Consider the following 15,880-nt stretch of genomic DNA (forward strand, 5'->3'; position numbering starts at 1 on the left):
TTTAAGAATGGTGTTTATCTTTGGGGAAGGGAGTTTAAAGATAGTCTTTGCTTTAATTTCTACATATATTTGGTAGATTTTACATATTTAAAGAGTTTTCCAACCTGATGTGTAGTAAATATAGTACTTCAACTAAAGATTCAATTTTAAATAGTCGCCTCAATAGCCTTTAGGGAAATCTATGCTTAAGCCATTAAGCTGGCTCTGCAGCTGACCAGGAATCAAATTGCCAATGGGAATGGCCACGGCTGACTTTAGTTTCCCCTTCCCAAACAAAACGAAAAAAAAAAAAAACTGTAAGATCCCCCAGAATACTTGTGTTTATTGTTGTTCGTTTGCTCGTGTGTGGCATCGGTTTCAGAGGCACGAACTCCAATTCCAGCTCTCAATGACCACGACGACACTGCGTCTGGGGTGGACTCCCGGCTCTCGACTCCCGACTCTCGACTCCAGACTCTCGACTGCAGACTCCAGACTCCAGGAAGGAAGTGGAGAGTGCCGAATGGCGAGTGGAGTGCAAAGCCAAGGGCCACTCCAGAGTCCGAGTTCAGTCTGGCTGGCGTCGAATTACGGGGCATGGCCATTAGCCATTAGCCAGTTGCCAGTTGCCATTTGAAGGCAATGCCAATTTATGCATGTTTGCTTAGCAATAATTGTCAGCGATGTCTAGGGTCGATATCCAGTCCCCAGTTCCCCATCTCCAACGAATCCGAGACCAATTCCCAGGGCAAGTTTGTCTGTAATTCGATTCGGACTTGCTGCTTGCCACAAGCTGGGGCACAACTTGGAGAATTCCAAGAACAAGGCGGGCGCTCGTAAATTCAAGCGATCCGATCACCGATCGCCGGCGATTTAGAAGGAAAACACAATCTGGTCTGGGAGGCCGATCATGGCGGCCCATTGAGGAAAGCAGATGCACGGCGGGAAAAGGAGCGATTGGATTGAGTGATTGGATTTATGAAAGAGGGAATATCTTATGTTATTTGGAAAAAGGCATAAAAAAAATATTTAAATTGAATTTATTTAATCAAAAAGGATACTTCTTTCTATTTTTATATTTATTCTATATTTTATTCGCTATAAATGATTAAAAATAAACCCTTACTAAGCCTGAAAGCAATATCCATTTGTTAATTTATTTTCTTAATAATGGTTTAATTAAAAAAAAAGGTTAATTAAATTAAATATGATAATAAATCCTCTAGAAGTACTCCGAATTTTTTCCCAGTGCCCCACCACGCAACCGGCACGTGCATTGAATCTGCAAACAAGTCGATCGGTCAGTGCCACTGCACTTCACTTCCAATTGCCACTGCCCGCCTGCAGCCTGATTGATGTCCGTCTCCTCGGCTCCCGTGGCTTCTGATTCTGCAGAAATCTTGGACTCCATCTGATGACATCTGCCTTTGAGCGCTTCCGCGTGTGTCCGCGTGTCGCTCCTCTAGAGACGCCGCTCGACGCGTGCTCGCGCCTTATCGGGCGCTAACCTGTCCATATCGAAGCAGCTGCCCCATAGCACCACGTACCATGGGGGCATCTGCTGGCTAAGCCGGCGATGGTGTGGCGCCACGGCGTGCGCCAAATTTGGCATTCGGTGAAATGTCTGTCGTCTTCGGTTGAAATACGGACAAGTGGCGTTTGTGCTGCATTCCCCAAGGGGCGACATTAGACGACGGGACCCATGTTCTTCATAATTCATAATTTGAGAGAAGAGGGATCTCTGCCTCCTTCGGCCCTGGTTGCCCCTCTGGATGGCCACTTAAAATCCACAATTTATCAATTCCTTCTGGCAGGACCACGAGATGGCCGGCGATAAGCCGCGATGAGCAAGGACAATCGATGCCATTGGTCATGCATCATTTTGGGTACACAATAAAAAAATTAAATGGAGTTTTTTGAACAAATCAAAGTTTTAAAAAAATCATAATTAAGCTATAAATGCCTTAATTTTAGCTGGGAAAGCTTTTCTAAGCTAGGTTTTATGAGGGTAATAAATCTGCATACCAAGTTTACAAATTTTAAAAATTCAAATTTTTCTTGAATTTTTGACAATTTTAATGATGTAACCCCTTATAAAATTTTTTAAAAATTAAAAAAAAAAAATTTCTGCCGGACATGGCTAGTTCTACTCTACTTTTGATGCTGATCAAGAATATATATGATTTATAGGGTCGGAAATGATTTCTTTACTGCTTTGCAAGCTTTTAACTAAAATGAGAATGGGAAATTCTGACCAGATTTTATTATGAAATTTTATTTCATTTTAAAAATTATTCTACCAGCAATTCGTATTAGGTAAGATATATATATTCATGTTTTATATCAGTACTACCCATACCCTGAATTACAGAATTTTAGGAAATGTTCAAGTTTTCTTTTTGTGTAAAAAGGCCATCCAAGGATGCGACTTCCTAAGTGTGCATAAGCGAGTGGAAACGCATGAATCATCCGCTGGATGCGTGGGAGCAGCCATTGTCAGCATTGTCATTGGGCTTGGCCATTAGCGCATAGCATCCATATGTCAGCGGCTTCCAGAGCCGGATAGTTGGACAGCCGGAGAGCCAGAGACTTCGCCCACGTTCACATCCAGCGAACTCAAGGGCTGCACTTCGCCTTGGGGTTTAGCTTCGTTGGGATTTTCCATTTTCCTATTTTTCCCGGATGTGGGAAACCAAAGCTGTTGACAGAACTGGACAAATGGGGGCATTATTTATGTTATTGATACGGCAGAGTTGGAGAACGAGAGTGAGGAATATACTACTAAAGTGCGAAAGAGTGCGGCGGCAGAGTGACAGTAATTTGTAGCATACTCTCCGGCGCTGACCCAAATGCCACCAAAACGGGGTGGCCATACCATCCCCCGGTTAGATTCACCATTAGAAGTGGTGGAAAATACAAATCAAAAAGGGGAGAATGAATGCTAAAATAAAAGATTTAAAAGGTGGAAGAAGTTATTTAAGGCAAAAGTCTGCATTTAAATGTAAAATTCATTTATCTGTTTAGACTTCAAATATTTATTTGATTTTCTATGGTGTTTTATATTTCCTAAGATTATTAAATAATTTTTCTTTATTCAACGCCTTTTTTTAGTCTTGACTTTACAGTTAATGAACTTCTTTTTCGTGGTTATTTGACACGCTCCAGATGATTTCTACGAATCAATTTTATTAGCATGTTTCCCTAATTTGTTGATTAACTTTAGTTAACACAGCTTTATTATAGACACGCTCCAGTTGATAATAAAGAAGGAAGTTATTTAATATGTTTAAAATAAAGAAACTCCACATCTTAAGATTTAAGAATTAGATTTAAAAATTAATCACTATTTTTCTAAATTTAGAATTTGTATAAATTACCCAATAAATCTCATTAAAATTATTAAAATCAGTAAATATTTGAGATATAATTATAATCACTCTACCTCTACCCATTGAGTTAATTAAGCCGTCTTGGCCAGAGTTAATAAGCCGAGCAAATTAGTTATTAATCGCTGACACCGCCCCCGCCCCAATCCCCAGCCCAGCCGGAGCTGTCAATCAACAATCGAGCAAGTCATTAAGAACACAAATGCCTGGGAAGATTTCTTTGGTCTTACAAACACGAGAGATGAATGACTGAATGAATTGTTGAATTAATGGATAGCTAAAGTCTCTGCTCCTCTCGAGCGATTCTTATGGGTTTTGACTAATTTAATTGGCAATCAAGTATTCAGCGTTGGCTCAAATGGCCATAGCGTGTGTCTCAATCAGAATGGGAATGGAAGAGGCAAGCCCACACGAAATTAAACCATAGATTAATTGCCTAGTTATTGGTCATTTGAATAATTATGTGAAAGGACGAGGACTCTCTCTCTCAACCAAGATTTCTCCTAATAAGTTGTTTTGGCACTTCCACAGACAGCCAGGCGTCGTCAACAGAGAATCTTTTGTTTATTCTTATTTATTAACATTTTGTTTGCACTCTTTTTTTCATTCTGTCTCGAAACTGGTTGGCATCCATCAGTTTCGGATAATTTTTTGGCACATGCCGGTCCCGAACAATACTGTTTATTAATTAATACTAAATGATTTCGCTTGTTCGCTGAGTTACTTACTTGCTGCGATTTATTTCGCATCATTTGCGATGAGCCTCATCGCAATCAGATGTAATTATGCAGCGACTACACCTGAGTGGAAGGTGTTGTTTGCTCATGACGGAAGTGGCGGTGGCAGTGCCATCAGTATTGAGTATTAATTGCAATTATCTAATCTTGTAATCTCGCTTGCAATAATGGCGCAGCGAGTCGCGATTTGAACTGTGGGAACCGAGAGATGTACGGATTTAAAACAAAGATTAATCACTAATTAATGCTGTTAGTGTCAAAAGGGAATCTTAAGGAATCATTTGATATATTTGAGTTCAAAATACAACTTAAATACAAATGGAAATAATTTGTTTAAAATTCTTTTTACCTAAAGAAACATATTAACTTGAATGTTAGACACTTCCATCTCCCAAAAACTTTCCAGGGTAACCAAACACATGCTACAAAACCATCAATTAGCAGCACACACCGACACACACTCTACACACAGTCACCTTTCTTCTCGAATTTCTCCTCTATAAATCTATGAAAAGCAACTTAAATCACGCGTCAGTCTTAAGTGCCACCTTATCGTGCATAATCGCTGTTGAAATTTGCATACTGAGGCCACTAAATTTAGTCTAATAGGTTCTGGGGTTCTGGTGTTCTGAGGTTCTAAGCGAGCCGGTCAGGCTGATGGCCCCATCTACCGGCTAACCGGAGCCACATTCGGATATATGTGTCAATAAAAGTCGGGTAATTAATTGCACGCCCCCCGAAATAGCCTAAATTTACCCAAATAGCCGGATAGCCGGATAGCCGCCGTTTCCCAAGCCCCAATAAATACGCTCAAATATAGCTAAGGAGCATATGTATGGATGGGATCGGATCGCTAACGATCGCATTAACATCAAACGCGCACATTTTATGGCCTGTCAACCGATCAGTGTCCACATAGATCGATCGATAGCTACAAGCTCGTGGCAAGAATGGACTCTCTCCTCTCTCTTTTATTTATTTTTTTATATTTTATTTAGTAGTGGTATATTTAAGGGGTATTATAGGTTCCTAAAAATTATAAATTGAAATCAGATCATTAAGGGAATCCCCTTTTTTATTTTCATTAATAAATTCTACTTCTTAATCATTTTAAATATTTTAAAAAATGTTCTGGTACTTATAGATACAATTTCTATATATTAATAATATAATAGAACATTGATAATATGATCTTTTAGTTCGTATAAATCTATAACAATACATAAAACATGGTTTCAATTAGTATTAGCAAACCATTTATTCAATTTTCACAGAATTCAAAATTGAAATATTAATATTTACGAAAACCTATCAAATAAATAGAGCAATAAACAATCTAGAAACAATGTAGATACATCTATATTTATATTTTATTCATCAGGATTTTTGTTATTTTGGTTTTTTGTTTACTAAATAAAAAAGTAAATAAATAAACATCAAGTTAGCTAAAACCCTTTACAAATAAATAAACTATACCATGATCACACTGCTCAAAATAAGCTTGTTAACATGTAACAAAACATGTAGATAACACGATAAGATTTAGATAATAATCTTTATAAAGTAGCAGGTATTTCCCTGTCGAGTTACGCTTTGATGTTTGCTTTTTGTTAGCCTTTAGTCTTTACCTTTTTGCTTTTGTTTAATTTTTTGTTGCCCAATTTTGAAATCACGAATTCAGAAACCCGACTGCGACTCCGAAACACCGAGCGGGATGAAATGGAACAGCCAGACCGGGAAGACTCGCACACAGCTCATCCTCCGCTCGGCTGGCCCTCAAATTAATATTTATATTTATTATCATTATTTCGTGCAAACTTGTTCTTGGCCATTTCGTTTCGTAGCGTTTCGTTTCGAAACGTGTTAGAAAGGCATGTCTTGGCCTGGCTAAGTCGGGCTTTTGCGAAATGACATTAGAATCGGCGGAGAGAGATATACTAGTAGTATAAAAAGTCGGCGGGCACAACACACGAGCTCTCTTGCTTAGTCCAAGTCCAAGTCGGAGTCCCAGATCTCGGTTCTGTGATCATTCAAACGGAAACATTCAATAAAGACGGCCACGCTCATTGGCCATAGTAATCCATTGAAAGTGCCAGCGGAATTGGATTGGATTCCTATAGTTTAATAGAGATTTGTTAGAGATTTATTTTTCTGTTAGTTAAATATATATAAAAAACAAAATGTCGTTGCTGCTCAAATGGACTGCCTGCGTGGCCCTCTTCCAGCTAACGATGCAGTTGGTCCTGGCCAGCGAGTACAGCTGGTGTGATCCCAGCCTGTGTCAGCCTGGCACCAGACACATTGCCTGCCGGAATACAGGAGTGAGTAACTACTATTATGTAAAAAACTATAAATAAATTAAAATAATTGCAATACAAAGGAGCACAAGTTATTAAAAGAATACATTTTAACATTTAAGCAGATCTTAAATATCAATTGCTTATTATAAAATGTAAAGATTATTGCACAAACAAGTATTTTGAATATATTCCGGGCTTTGTCTGCTTAATTTATTTATATGTATTTAAATTTAAACGCAACAAATCTTCAATCAAGACGGCTTTATCTGGTTTTAATGGTTATTATATATCATAATTAAAGATCGCTTAGGTGCAATCAGTTAATTCAGAAATTTATTTTATTATTTATTATTATTTAACTATTTTGATTCCAGAAATGTATTCAGGAAGTTAAAATTTTGTAATGATTTGAGTAATATTTTACAGAAATTATTGGTAAAATTAGCTGTAAATTTAGAATATAATTTTCTTTTTACAATTTTCAACTTTTACTTACAAATTCCTTTGACTTTTCTTAGCAATTTCACAGACGCTGCCAGCCGGATGCCTTTCAAGTGGATGTGAGTCGCAACAAGGCGGATTTCCTACACGAACATAATAAAAGGAGAAACTTTTTGGCTTTGGGAAAAGTGCCAGGATATTATCCAGCTGCCCGTATGGCCACCATGGTAGGACTTGAATTCCCTTTAACCAAAAAAAATCAGGCAACTTAAAGGCATTATCCTTAGGTATGGGACGATGAACTGCAGTACCTGTCCATGCTGAATACCCGCACTTGCAAACTGGACCATGATGACTGCCACAACACCTACAGATATGCCAATTCTGGACAGAATTTGGCTGCTGTGTGGCGACCCAGGAGTCAGCATGTGAATGTCACCAGTTTGGTGGAAGAGGTGCTGGGACTATGGTTTAATGAGTATGATCTTATAGATAGCAGTTTCATAGATGCCTTCAAAGTGACGCCGATTTTGTAAGTACTAGAAAGGGTATGTCCCTTTAATATATAAGAAAAAATTATCTTAAATTAATACTTATTAAATTATGATTTAATCTTAAACAGCGAGGACTATGGCCACTTTGCGGAGATGAATGTGGACAAGAACTTTGCCGTGGGCTGTTCTATTCTGAGGTTCACGCGACCAGACTATCCCTCCGTGTACATCTACAATGTCATTTGCAACTATGCCAGCCTCTACGCGTTAGGAGCTCCTGTATACGAACGTGGTTATCCCGCCTCCCGCTGCACCACGGGCAAGAGCCGCTTCTATCCGGGACTCTGCTCCACGCGCGAGGAGTACAATCCCAATTGGTAAATGTTAATGTGATCCCAAAGGGGAAGCCCCCTACGCGCACTCAGGTACAACTGCCAAGAGTATTTCATAAACTTAGCTTTAAAAAGAATACGAAGATCCTACAACCAATAAATGATCGCATCGATTCCAGTCACTGCTTTTTTTTTGTTTTGAATAACTTATTTAAATCTAAAGACGTCACCAACAGAGACCGCTGCTGACTTCTGACCCGGCCAAGATTATTGCATAAGCCAAGTTGAGTCGAGTTGAGTTATAGTTGAGTCGCCGAGTTGTGCTGTAAGTTCCACCAAAATAAACAATGAGAATCTTCAAAGAAAGCCAGCCAGTCAGCCAGTCTCCGAGAGTCTCCGGCGAGACTGGTTTGGCCCACAGAACTTTCGTTTGTTATTGACCAACAGAGAATGAGCCGCCCATAAAGATGTTCGCCCCAAGCATATGCAAATTCCATTTATTTTATTTGATTTGTGCGCAGAAGTTATTGATTCCTTCTTTTGTGATTGAGAACCTGTCTTTCAATGCGGAGCTTGGCGTGTGCAATGGGCAGAAAACAAGAAGATTTCAAAGATTATACATGGATTATACAAAACTGGTCAAATGGGTCAATGTCAATGTCAGGGATCTGGCTAATGTGGAGCTGTGAAGTCACTGAACTGCTTGAAACACCCACGATTACTTGCGGTAAAGTATTTATTGTGTCATTTTAACTGGAGACAAGTTTTTCTAGAATGTATAGAGTCTAAGGTTTAATAGGTTAAGTTATTTTAAAATTATATAGTTCTAGTTTCTTATACTAGATTATACAAGTCTATTAATAGACCATTTATGTTTATTTAAATACAGATTACCATATTTATAAGGGATTTCCCAAAGGTTTCTGACGCAGATTTAAAAGTCACTGAACTGTTAACTTAATATAAGCCTATTACATTATTATTAAAGGGTTTGATTACCTAATAAAAATTAACAGAAACACACAAATTCGGCCCTCTGATCTAATGGCAAACTACAAGCTACCCAAACCCAGCTTTCTTTCTGATTTTCCATCTTCAATTAATTTAAACAAACTTTAACACAAAGTATGAAGCCCACAAATTTTAGAATACATTTAACATTTAACCAACTAAATCAAAGCTCAACAAATAACTAAAACCGTGTGTCTAGCTTTCTCTATATACTTATTTCCGACCAGCTTGAACTTCACTCAACTCTGCAGTTTTAACGATCGAGTTGAATAGTCTAATTTCGGAATAGATACATAGGGCTCAGCTGGGAAAGTGGAGACTCTTCCCGGCCAGACTCTCTCTTAATGCCCGAGTTTTCCTAGAAGTCGTCCACTTTGGAGCACCGCGGTGTGAACGCTCTTTGGAGAAATAAACAGAAACAGCAGAAATAACAGAGACACACTCGAGGCAGTAATTGAATTGAGACAAAGACAACGGCCCCCGAAAATGGAAATGATTCATAAAACGTCGCTTGACCTGTCTCAAGCTGCGGTTTAAGATCGGCATCGGCATCGGGATTGGGATCGTGATCGGGATCGGGATTGGAATCAGCATCATCGGCATCGAATTTGGGACCAATATTGAGAGTGACCGAAAATAAACACCTGCAAATCAAAATTTCGTTATAAATATCGCCTTGACAGTGGTCAGGATTTGCATTTGAGATCCAGCAAACATGGAGTCCGGAAGATATATAATGAACATCGGTTGTGCGATGCTGATCCTGGTGATCTTGGTGTCTGTTCAGGCGCAGCCACTGTCCTGGTGCGATCCCGAGTTGTGTCCAGAAAATACAGTGCACATAGCCTGCAATAATAATGGGGTAAGTTTTTGATAAATGAAATAAAGTTGATATATTTACTTAAAATAGTTTATTTCTTATCCCTTAGGACTTCCATGAGACCTGCTCTACGGATGCCACCATGGTGGACATGAAGCCATATCGTTCTTTTATCCTGGATGAACATAATAAGCGCCGGAACTACATAGCCTCGGGTTCGCTGCCTGGTTATTATCCTGCCACTCGAATGGCCACTATGGTGTGGGATGCTGAACTGGAGTATCTGGCCACTTTGAACCTAAAGACTTGTTACCTGGAGCACGATGACTGCCATAACAGCTATCGCTTCCGGAATCTGGGTCAGAATCTGTGCGGTGTCGATCGTCCCAGGAATTGGCCCTTGAATGTGACTAATCTTGTAGAGCAATCTATGGGTTTGTGGTTCGGAGAGCATAAACTGATTGATAGTAGCTATATCAGCGACTTTAGGCTCACCAGAAATCAGTAAGTAAAGAAAACTATTTTATATAATTTTGAGCATTAAAGGATCATTTCAATGCTCAATTATTTCTTAAATATGATTTAAGATTAAATTTACCTTAACCCCTTCTCTAACCTTCTTCTCTTATCGTTTTCTTCAGTGAAAAGTATGGACACTTTGTGGAGACAGTGGTGGACAGGAACACCCATGTGGGCTGTGCCATGATGCGTTTTACCAATCCCCAGTATCCTTTCCTGTACATCTACAACACCGCCTGCAACTATGCCAGTGTCTATGCCATTGGAGTTCCAGTTTATAATGCCGGTGAACCCGCCTCCCAGTGCCGCACCGGCAGCAATCCGGATTATCCCGCCCTCTGTTCCATCAAGGAGCAGTACAATCCCAACTATAATCTATACTAACCCAAAGCTAATGAACCAAATAAAATCGTTGTTAATCATATGTTTGTAACTAATGAACCAAATGAAATCACCTGCATTTTTATTGATTACTTGGGAAAACTTCTCGCACTGATTGATACGTCAACTTGTTGTTTATTGTCGTTCCGGCAGCTAAATTTGGCCCTGTCGCTAATTGCCAATTCAGCGGGCACTCAATTATTAATGTTAACGGAAACACAATCGAAAGCGGTTCTCGGACACTGGGTCCACATGAGGAAATATTTAAATGAAAAGAATTTTTAATATTAAGATTAATATTAAGATTTCCCCAACTATTTCCAGCAACAAACTTATTATAATGCTGTTGAGCTGACCTTAAAAATCTTCCTACTTATAAAATATAAAATCTTTAAAATACAATATCAAATACCCAAAATCCCCAAGAAAATATCACCTTAAAACCAATGTGCATTCAGTTATTTTTCACGCCTCACCGCATGTGACTGACCTATCCTGCACTCATTACGTTCGTTCGAGATGAGATGAGATGAGTATTTGCCATCAGCACGCCACTAATTAATTTTTAATCGCTCAGAATCACATTAAAAAGCTGTTAATTCATCAATGAGGCAATGAGCCAGCTGTACCCCCGCCGAAAAGCAAACCCACGTTCTGTCCCATAAACAATGTGCACAATGCACCCGATGACATACACACAGACATTCAGTTGGAGTCTCAGGAGCATATGCATTGACCAGGACCCAGACCTGGCATTCTTGGCAGTCAATTGTGGCCAATTTACGGTCCTGCAACTGGAGCTAAGGCCTAGATCAGGCGGCGACTACTATAACTCAGTTTACCATGTGTGTGGGATTGCGTGTGGAGCAGACAAGGGATCACAGCAGCTGTCCCGGCTACAATTGAACACTGGGGAAAAAAAATGATGACTTTGAATAGAATTTCTGAAATTGGGGTAGATATAAGGAGCCTAACTAATAACCATTATAAAGGTAAAATGCAACCAAAAGTCAGTCTCGGAAAAGATTGAAGAATTATTTTATTATTTTTTCATATTTTTAATATTTAAAATCCCGTAATAGTCCTCAATTTCTCTATGTGCACTTCCCAGTCTCCATCTGCCTACTTCCCACTCTCACACAGGCCACAGTGAAGCCTCTTCTCAGTTGTCCCCCTGACTTTTATCTTGCTTTATCTGCGGCTATGCATCATAAACGAGTCTGCTGTTCCTGTTCCTGTCCCGCCTGTCCCATCTTGTCCCCACAAATCTCCGCACTCCCACTGAGAGACTGGACACTGGAGGGCTGACTGGCTGTCTGGCTGTCGTTGCTGGTTATGCAAATTCCGATTACGAAGCTTTATCGCCGCCAGAATCGGAGATCTTGGGGCCCAGCAGCTGTCAGCCGTCAGCCTGTCATCCAGCGTCCAGGTGAGCGTCCAATAAAGATCTCTGTTTTGACAGTTTGCACGTTTATTGTTACTCGGTTTCCCCAATCCCAGCCAGACCTACCACCAGATGCCCAGGTCGCTGAACAGCTCCTCGGTGGTGGGCAGCTCAAAGTCCTCGTTGACCCATTCGGATCGCTTCTTTGTATTGGCTGGATTCTTCTCCTCGTCGGTGGCTCCATAATCTTTCCTATAGCCCACATCCTCGCGAAGATCATCCTCGTCATATTCCTCGTCATCTTCAACGGCCTCTAGGGAGCTGCTCATGTTAGTTCTACGCTTGGGTGGAGCCAAAGGCAGACCCTTGTCGCCCAGCATACGCTGCATGTTTCCGATTTCGTCCACCTGCTGCTGCAACTGCTGTTCCTGTGGCGGTGGCTTCTCCTCTGCCGCCGGTTGAGCTGTAACCTCAGCGGTATTAATGGCTGCTGGTGTGGATGCAAGACGCACAATACGATCGAAGAGTGTGGCAAAGTGTCTGCGGAATCTGCTGTAATCGAAGCTATCCTTGGAGCTGGCGTTGGCATCCAGCAAACCGTGGGTCGAAGTGGACTTGGAACGGGTAAGTGGTCCGAAATGATGCAGCATATCAATGCCGGGAGCCATGGATTCCTCCCAGCTCTAAAGAAAATTATGTTAATTTTATAATTATTCAGATTTTTATATTTAATTTTTAATGCTCTTACCAATTCAGTCCAATCCTCGATGGGCACACTCAACACTGAGCTAACAACATTCACCACGCGCTCCTCCAGGTTCAGGGCATGAATAATCCATTTGGCCAAAGCCACGGCGCAATTGAGGTCGCAGCGCTGTCTGAAATCAATAAAATTAGTTTGAAGTAGACATACAACGACGAATAATGGCGTTTCAGGATACCCTATAGGGAAAGGGAGGGGAGGATTATAGGTACTCTGCATTAATAGAAATAAAAGTGGTTTAAAAATTATAAAAAACAAACAGCATTTATATTTTGACAAAAAATAATCTTTAAAATTGTAATATATTACGAAAAAGGACCAATCTAAATGTCAAATATACCCTTAATCTAAAACAAGTACGAGGTATAAAAACCTCAATTATCTCAGTGTGTTTCCAAGAGTGGTGGAGGCGGCACTCTATATAGGAATGACTTAATGACCAGTTTATTATAGGAACACTCCACGTACGACACATACTCACTTGCGTTCATCACGGCGTATTTCCACCAACTTATCACCCTCTAGGATCAACTGGTCGTAGTTGGATTCGATTTGCATGGTAAGGGCCTCTTTGGGTTCGCCCTCCGACTGTTCCTGGAGCTGACGCTGAAGGCTCTTGAACTGCTGCCACAGGTCCTCCAGTTGTTCCTAAGAATAAGGAATTTTTTAAAGATATATTTGAAGATATTGCATTGATCCTTTGCTTACAGTTTGCTTCCTTATGCTCTGCTGGGTCTCGTGGTGCACATCAATCCTGTGAAGAATGGGCTGGGCTGGTATAAAGGGAGCTGCCATCAGGCGCTCCACACAGCGATTCAAGACACCCTTCTTGGGCTTCTTCTTTTCCATCTTGATCAGACCCGCCGAGCTATCCAGCTGAAGAGTTCGCTCCACAATACGCTCCAGGATCATGGCAAAGGTTTCCACATAATCCGACTGTATACGAATGCGATTGGAGTTCTTGGCCGCCACCACGGTTATCACCTCGGATTGCTTCTCCAGACCCGGGCAAAGCAGCTGTAAGCCCAGGGCATGAGCATCGCTGTGCTCCTCTAGAAATTCACCAAAAAAGGTGGACAACTTGGGGATGACATGGCGGCTGGTGATGCTGTAGGTCAACTTGATGCCAGCCGCCTTTTGAGGCTGGCATGGGCGATAGAACATGGACAGAGGGAGGTGGGCGCTCTGCTGGATGACCCTGGGAATGCCCTGAGAAGAATTCAAAGAGCATAAAATCAGGGAAATCTATAACTAATCTGATTCGTACTCACCCTGGGACTCACAAAAGAGGCCACCAGTTCCACCTTGAAACTGTGAACATGCAACAACTCAGCAATGTAAAAGTCCAGCTTGAACTCATGACTTGAGCCCGCTGCCACGTCCACAAAACTCAAGGTATCCTGACTGCAACGAATGCCATTCGGCATTTGGAAAGCCAGCTGCAGCTCGGCCAGCTCCGCCTTGATCTTGCAGCGTAGCAATCCCTTTGCCGAGGGCAACTCCTTAACAGCCACATCGGCGGGCACGTCCAGCAGCAGGGTGTCCAGGTCATCGCAGGCCTCCGGCTGGATACTGAAACTAAGACGCACTTGGTCCGCCGCCTGCTGATTGAGGGCATCCATATCGCGTACATCTACCGCCTCCTTGATCTCGTCCTCCAGCTGCTGCAGCTCCTTGTGAGCCTGGGCGAAGCTCAGCTCCTCCATGTTTAGGGGCTGCACCTGAAACTGAAAGGGATCGGCGCCTAGATAGCCCACCTCCAGTTGACCCTTGGCGCCGAGAGTAACAATGCCTCCGGCCAGACCCTGGACATTGGAGCGTTGGATAGCCACTGGAGCAGGTGATTGCCTGGGCCACTGCGCCGCCCAAATAATGTTGGCCTCCTCATAAAGATGCAGCTTGGAGGAGTCCGAAACAATGGCGGTGATTAGACGGGCACCAGGTTCTAGGAAATGTAATCCAGTTGAGGAATATATTGATATATGATTTTTGAGAGAGACTCACCCCAGTAGTAGCCCACTACAAAGCTGTGGAAACACTTGGGGGCATAGTCCAGCTTTAGCATAAAGTTAAATTTGCCATTGTCATCCAAAGAGATGAAGTTCCGCTCACCCAGGATCATGATGTAGGAGCAGTTCCTGAAATATCAGTAAACATAATCCCAATCCAAACCCAAACGTTTACCCCAAAAGCCGTGGCATACTTTCAGGGCTTTCCCTGCATTCCATACTCACTCCTTGACTTGCACCACTCGCATATCGACAATGCCCTCGCCAACGCACTGCGTCCAGGTGGGTTGATAGCTGCTCTTGGTTACCAGCGAATGGGACAGATCCTGGTAGCTATAGCACTGCAAATCCCAGGTAGCGCTGAACCGAAAGAAGCTATCTGTACGCTCGCAATAGGCCACCGGAGCCGGCAGGGCACGGTATCCAGGAAAACGACACTCGTAGGAGATGCCATCCTGCTCGTAGAAGGTCAGCGTTCCATCCAAATGCACCACGCAAAAGAACTCGCGACCTTTTACCTGGCCAAAGTGACCCTGACATAGGCCAAAAGCCACGCGCTGGAACTTGTGCTCTGCCTGCAACTGAAGACGAAGCTGGGCGCCATGTTCCGCCAGTCCACCAATGGCCAGGACATTGTATATAACGATGGCGTTGGGTAGGAGCACGCCCAACTGATTGGCATTCTCGTTGCGTACATTTCTGTGCGTGAACAAGGTGTAATCTCCCACTGAAATTCTCTTTTTCCATAACTCACCCACTAAACTTGCCCGCATATAAGCCCAAAATGGGAGCCACCATCTGGGTCTCCAGCAGCAAATCGGTGGCATCATAACCCCTGCGGTGCGGATAGTATATGCTCAGTTGCCCCGTCTGGGATCCCACTATGATGTAGTCCTTCTCCTGAGCCTCTAGACCAAAACGGGCGCACAGCAAACTGGCCACATCGTACTCCTCTCCGGGATCAGAGCACTGAGCAGACCACCAGCTGCATACGTTGAACAGCGACATGTTGCAACTGTTTTTAGCTGGAACCACTTCGATTCCGATTCTGAGTCAGTTCCCGGTGTGTTGTGGTTGGAAAAAAAGGGGAACATGTTGCCATGGAAACGGACTACAGTATGGCAACCTTTAACTGGGCCTGGAGCTCCCAAAACTCTTTCTTTATATGTTTCCATTTTTTTTTAATTTGTTGTGGAGAAACTTGATACTCGTACATTGAACACCAAACGACCTCCGTTCAACTAGGCATAACATTGTCAATTTTGCTATAATCGATGTACAACTTTGACAAAATATTCCCAAGATATTGCACATTTGTACTAAA

At 41.9% G+C, this 15,880-nt stretch overlaps 3 protein-coding genes across 3 annotated transcripts; 2 read left to right on the forward strand and 1 right to left on the reverse strand.

The window, feature by feature from the left end:
- Nucleotides 1-6,282: 6,282 nt before the first annotated feature.
- On the forward strand, nucleotides 6,283-7,718 carry LOC108074644 (antigen 5 like allergen Cul n 1). Its single transcript, XM_017166760.1, has 4 exons — nucleotides 6,283-6,423; nucleotides 6,921-7,070; nucleotides 7,131-7,375; nucleotides 7,466-7,718. The coding sequence occupies exons 1-4, from the start codon at nucleotides 6,283-6,285 to the stop codon at nucleotides 7,716-7,718; spliced, it is 789 nt and encodes a 262-aa protein (XP_017022249.1).
- A 1,389-nt stretch (nucleotides 7,719-9,107) lies between these two features.
- Nucleotides 9,108-10,403, forward strand: LOC108074643 (antigen 5 like allergen Cul n 1). Its single transcript, XM_017166758.2, has 3 exons — nucleotides 9,108-9,542; nucleotides 9,610-10,004; nucleotides 10,142-10,403. Exons 1-3 carry the CDS (start codon nucleotides 9,396-9,398, stop codon nucleotides 10,401-10,403), a joined length of 804 nt encoding a protein of 267 aa, XP_017022247.1. The 5' UTR covers nucleotides 9,108-9,395.
- A 1,469-nt stretch (nucleotides 10,404-11,872) lies between these two features.
- On the reverse strand, nucleotides 11,873-15,564 carry BBS9 (Bardet-Biedl syndrome 9). Its single transcript, XM_017166791.2, has 8 exons — nucleotides 15,311-15,564; nucleotides 14,782-15,255; nucleotides 14,552-14,685; nucleotides 13,819-14,492; nucleotides 13,256-13,756; nucleotides 13,029-13,195; nucleotides 12,533-12,662; nucleotides 11,873-12,467 (listed from the first exon to the last, which is right to left on the reverse strand). The coding sequence occupies exons 1-8, from the start codon at nucleotides 15,562-15,564 to the stop codon at nucleotides 11,907-11,909; spliced, it is 2,895 nt and encodes a 964-aa protein (XP_017022280.1). The 3' UTR covers nucleotides 11,873-11,906.
- Between the last annotated feature and the right edge of the window lie 316 nt (nucleotides 15,565-15,880).

The sequence above is a fragment of the Drosophila kikkawai genome, chromosome 2R (assembly GCF_030179895.1).
Source record: "Drosophila kikkawai strain 14028-0561.14 chromosome 2R, DkikHiC1v2, whole genome shotgun sequence".
Classification (NCBI taxonomy): Eukaryota; Metazoa; Arthropoda; class Insecta; order Diptera; family Drosophilidae; genus Drosophila; species Drosophila kikkawai.

Coding starts and splice junctions, on each gene's coding strand:
- LOC108074644 (XM_017166760.1), top strand. CDS start 6,283: ATGTCGTTGCTGCTCAAATGGACTGCCTGCGTGGCCCTCTTCCAGCTA. Junction 7,071..7,130: donor CTGCCCGTATGGCCACCATG/GTAGGACTTGAA, acceptor CATTATCCTTAG/GTATGGGACGATGAACTGCA. Junction 7,376..7,465: donor TTCAAAGTGACGCCGATTTT/GTAAGTACTAGA, acceptor AATCTTAAACAG/CGAGGACTATGGCCACTTTG.
- BBS9 (XM_017166791.2), bottom strand. CDS start 15,564: ATGTCGCTGTTCAACGTATGCAGCTGGTGGTCTGCTCAGTGCTCTGAT. Junction 13,757..13,818: donor CCTCTTTTGTGAGTCCCAGG/GTGAGTACGAAT, acceptor AATTCTTCTCAG/GGCATTCCCAGGGTCATCCA. Junction 12,468..12,532: donor TCGAGGATTGGACTGAATTG/GTAAGAGCATTA, acceptor AATTTTCTTTAG/AGCTGGGAGGAATCCATGGC.
- LOC108074643 (XM_017166758.2), top strand. CDS start 9,396: ATGGAGTCCGGAAGATATATAATGAACATCGGTTGTGCGATGCTGATC. Junction 9,543..9,609: donor TAGCCTGCAATAATAATGGG/GTAAGTTTTTGA, acceptor CTTATCCCTTAG/GACTTCCATGAGACCTGCTC. Junction 10,005..10,141: donor TTTAGGCTCACCAGAAATCA/GTAAGTAAAGAA, acceptor CGTTTTCTTCAG/TGAAAAGTATGGACACTTTG.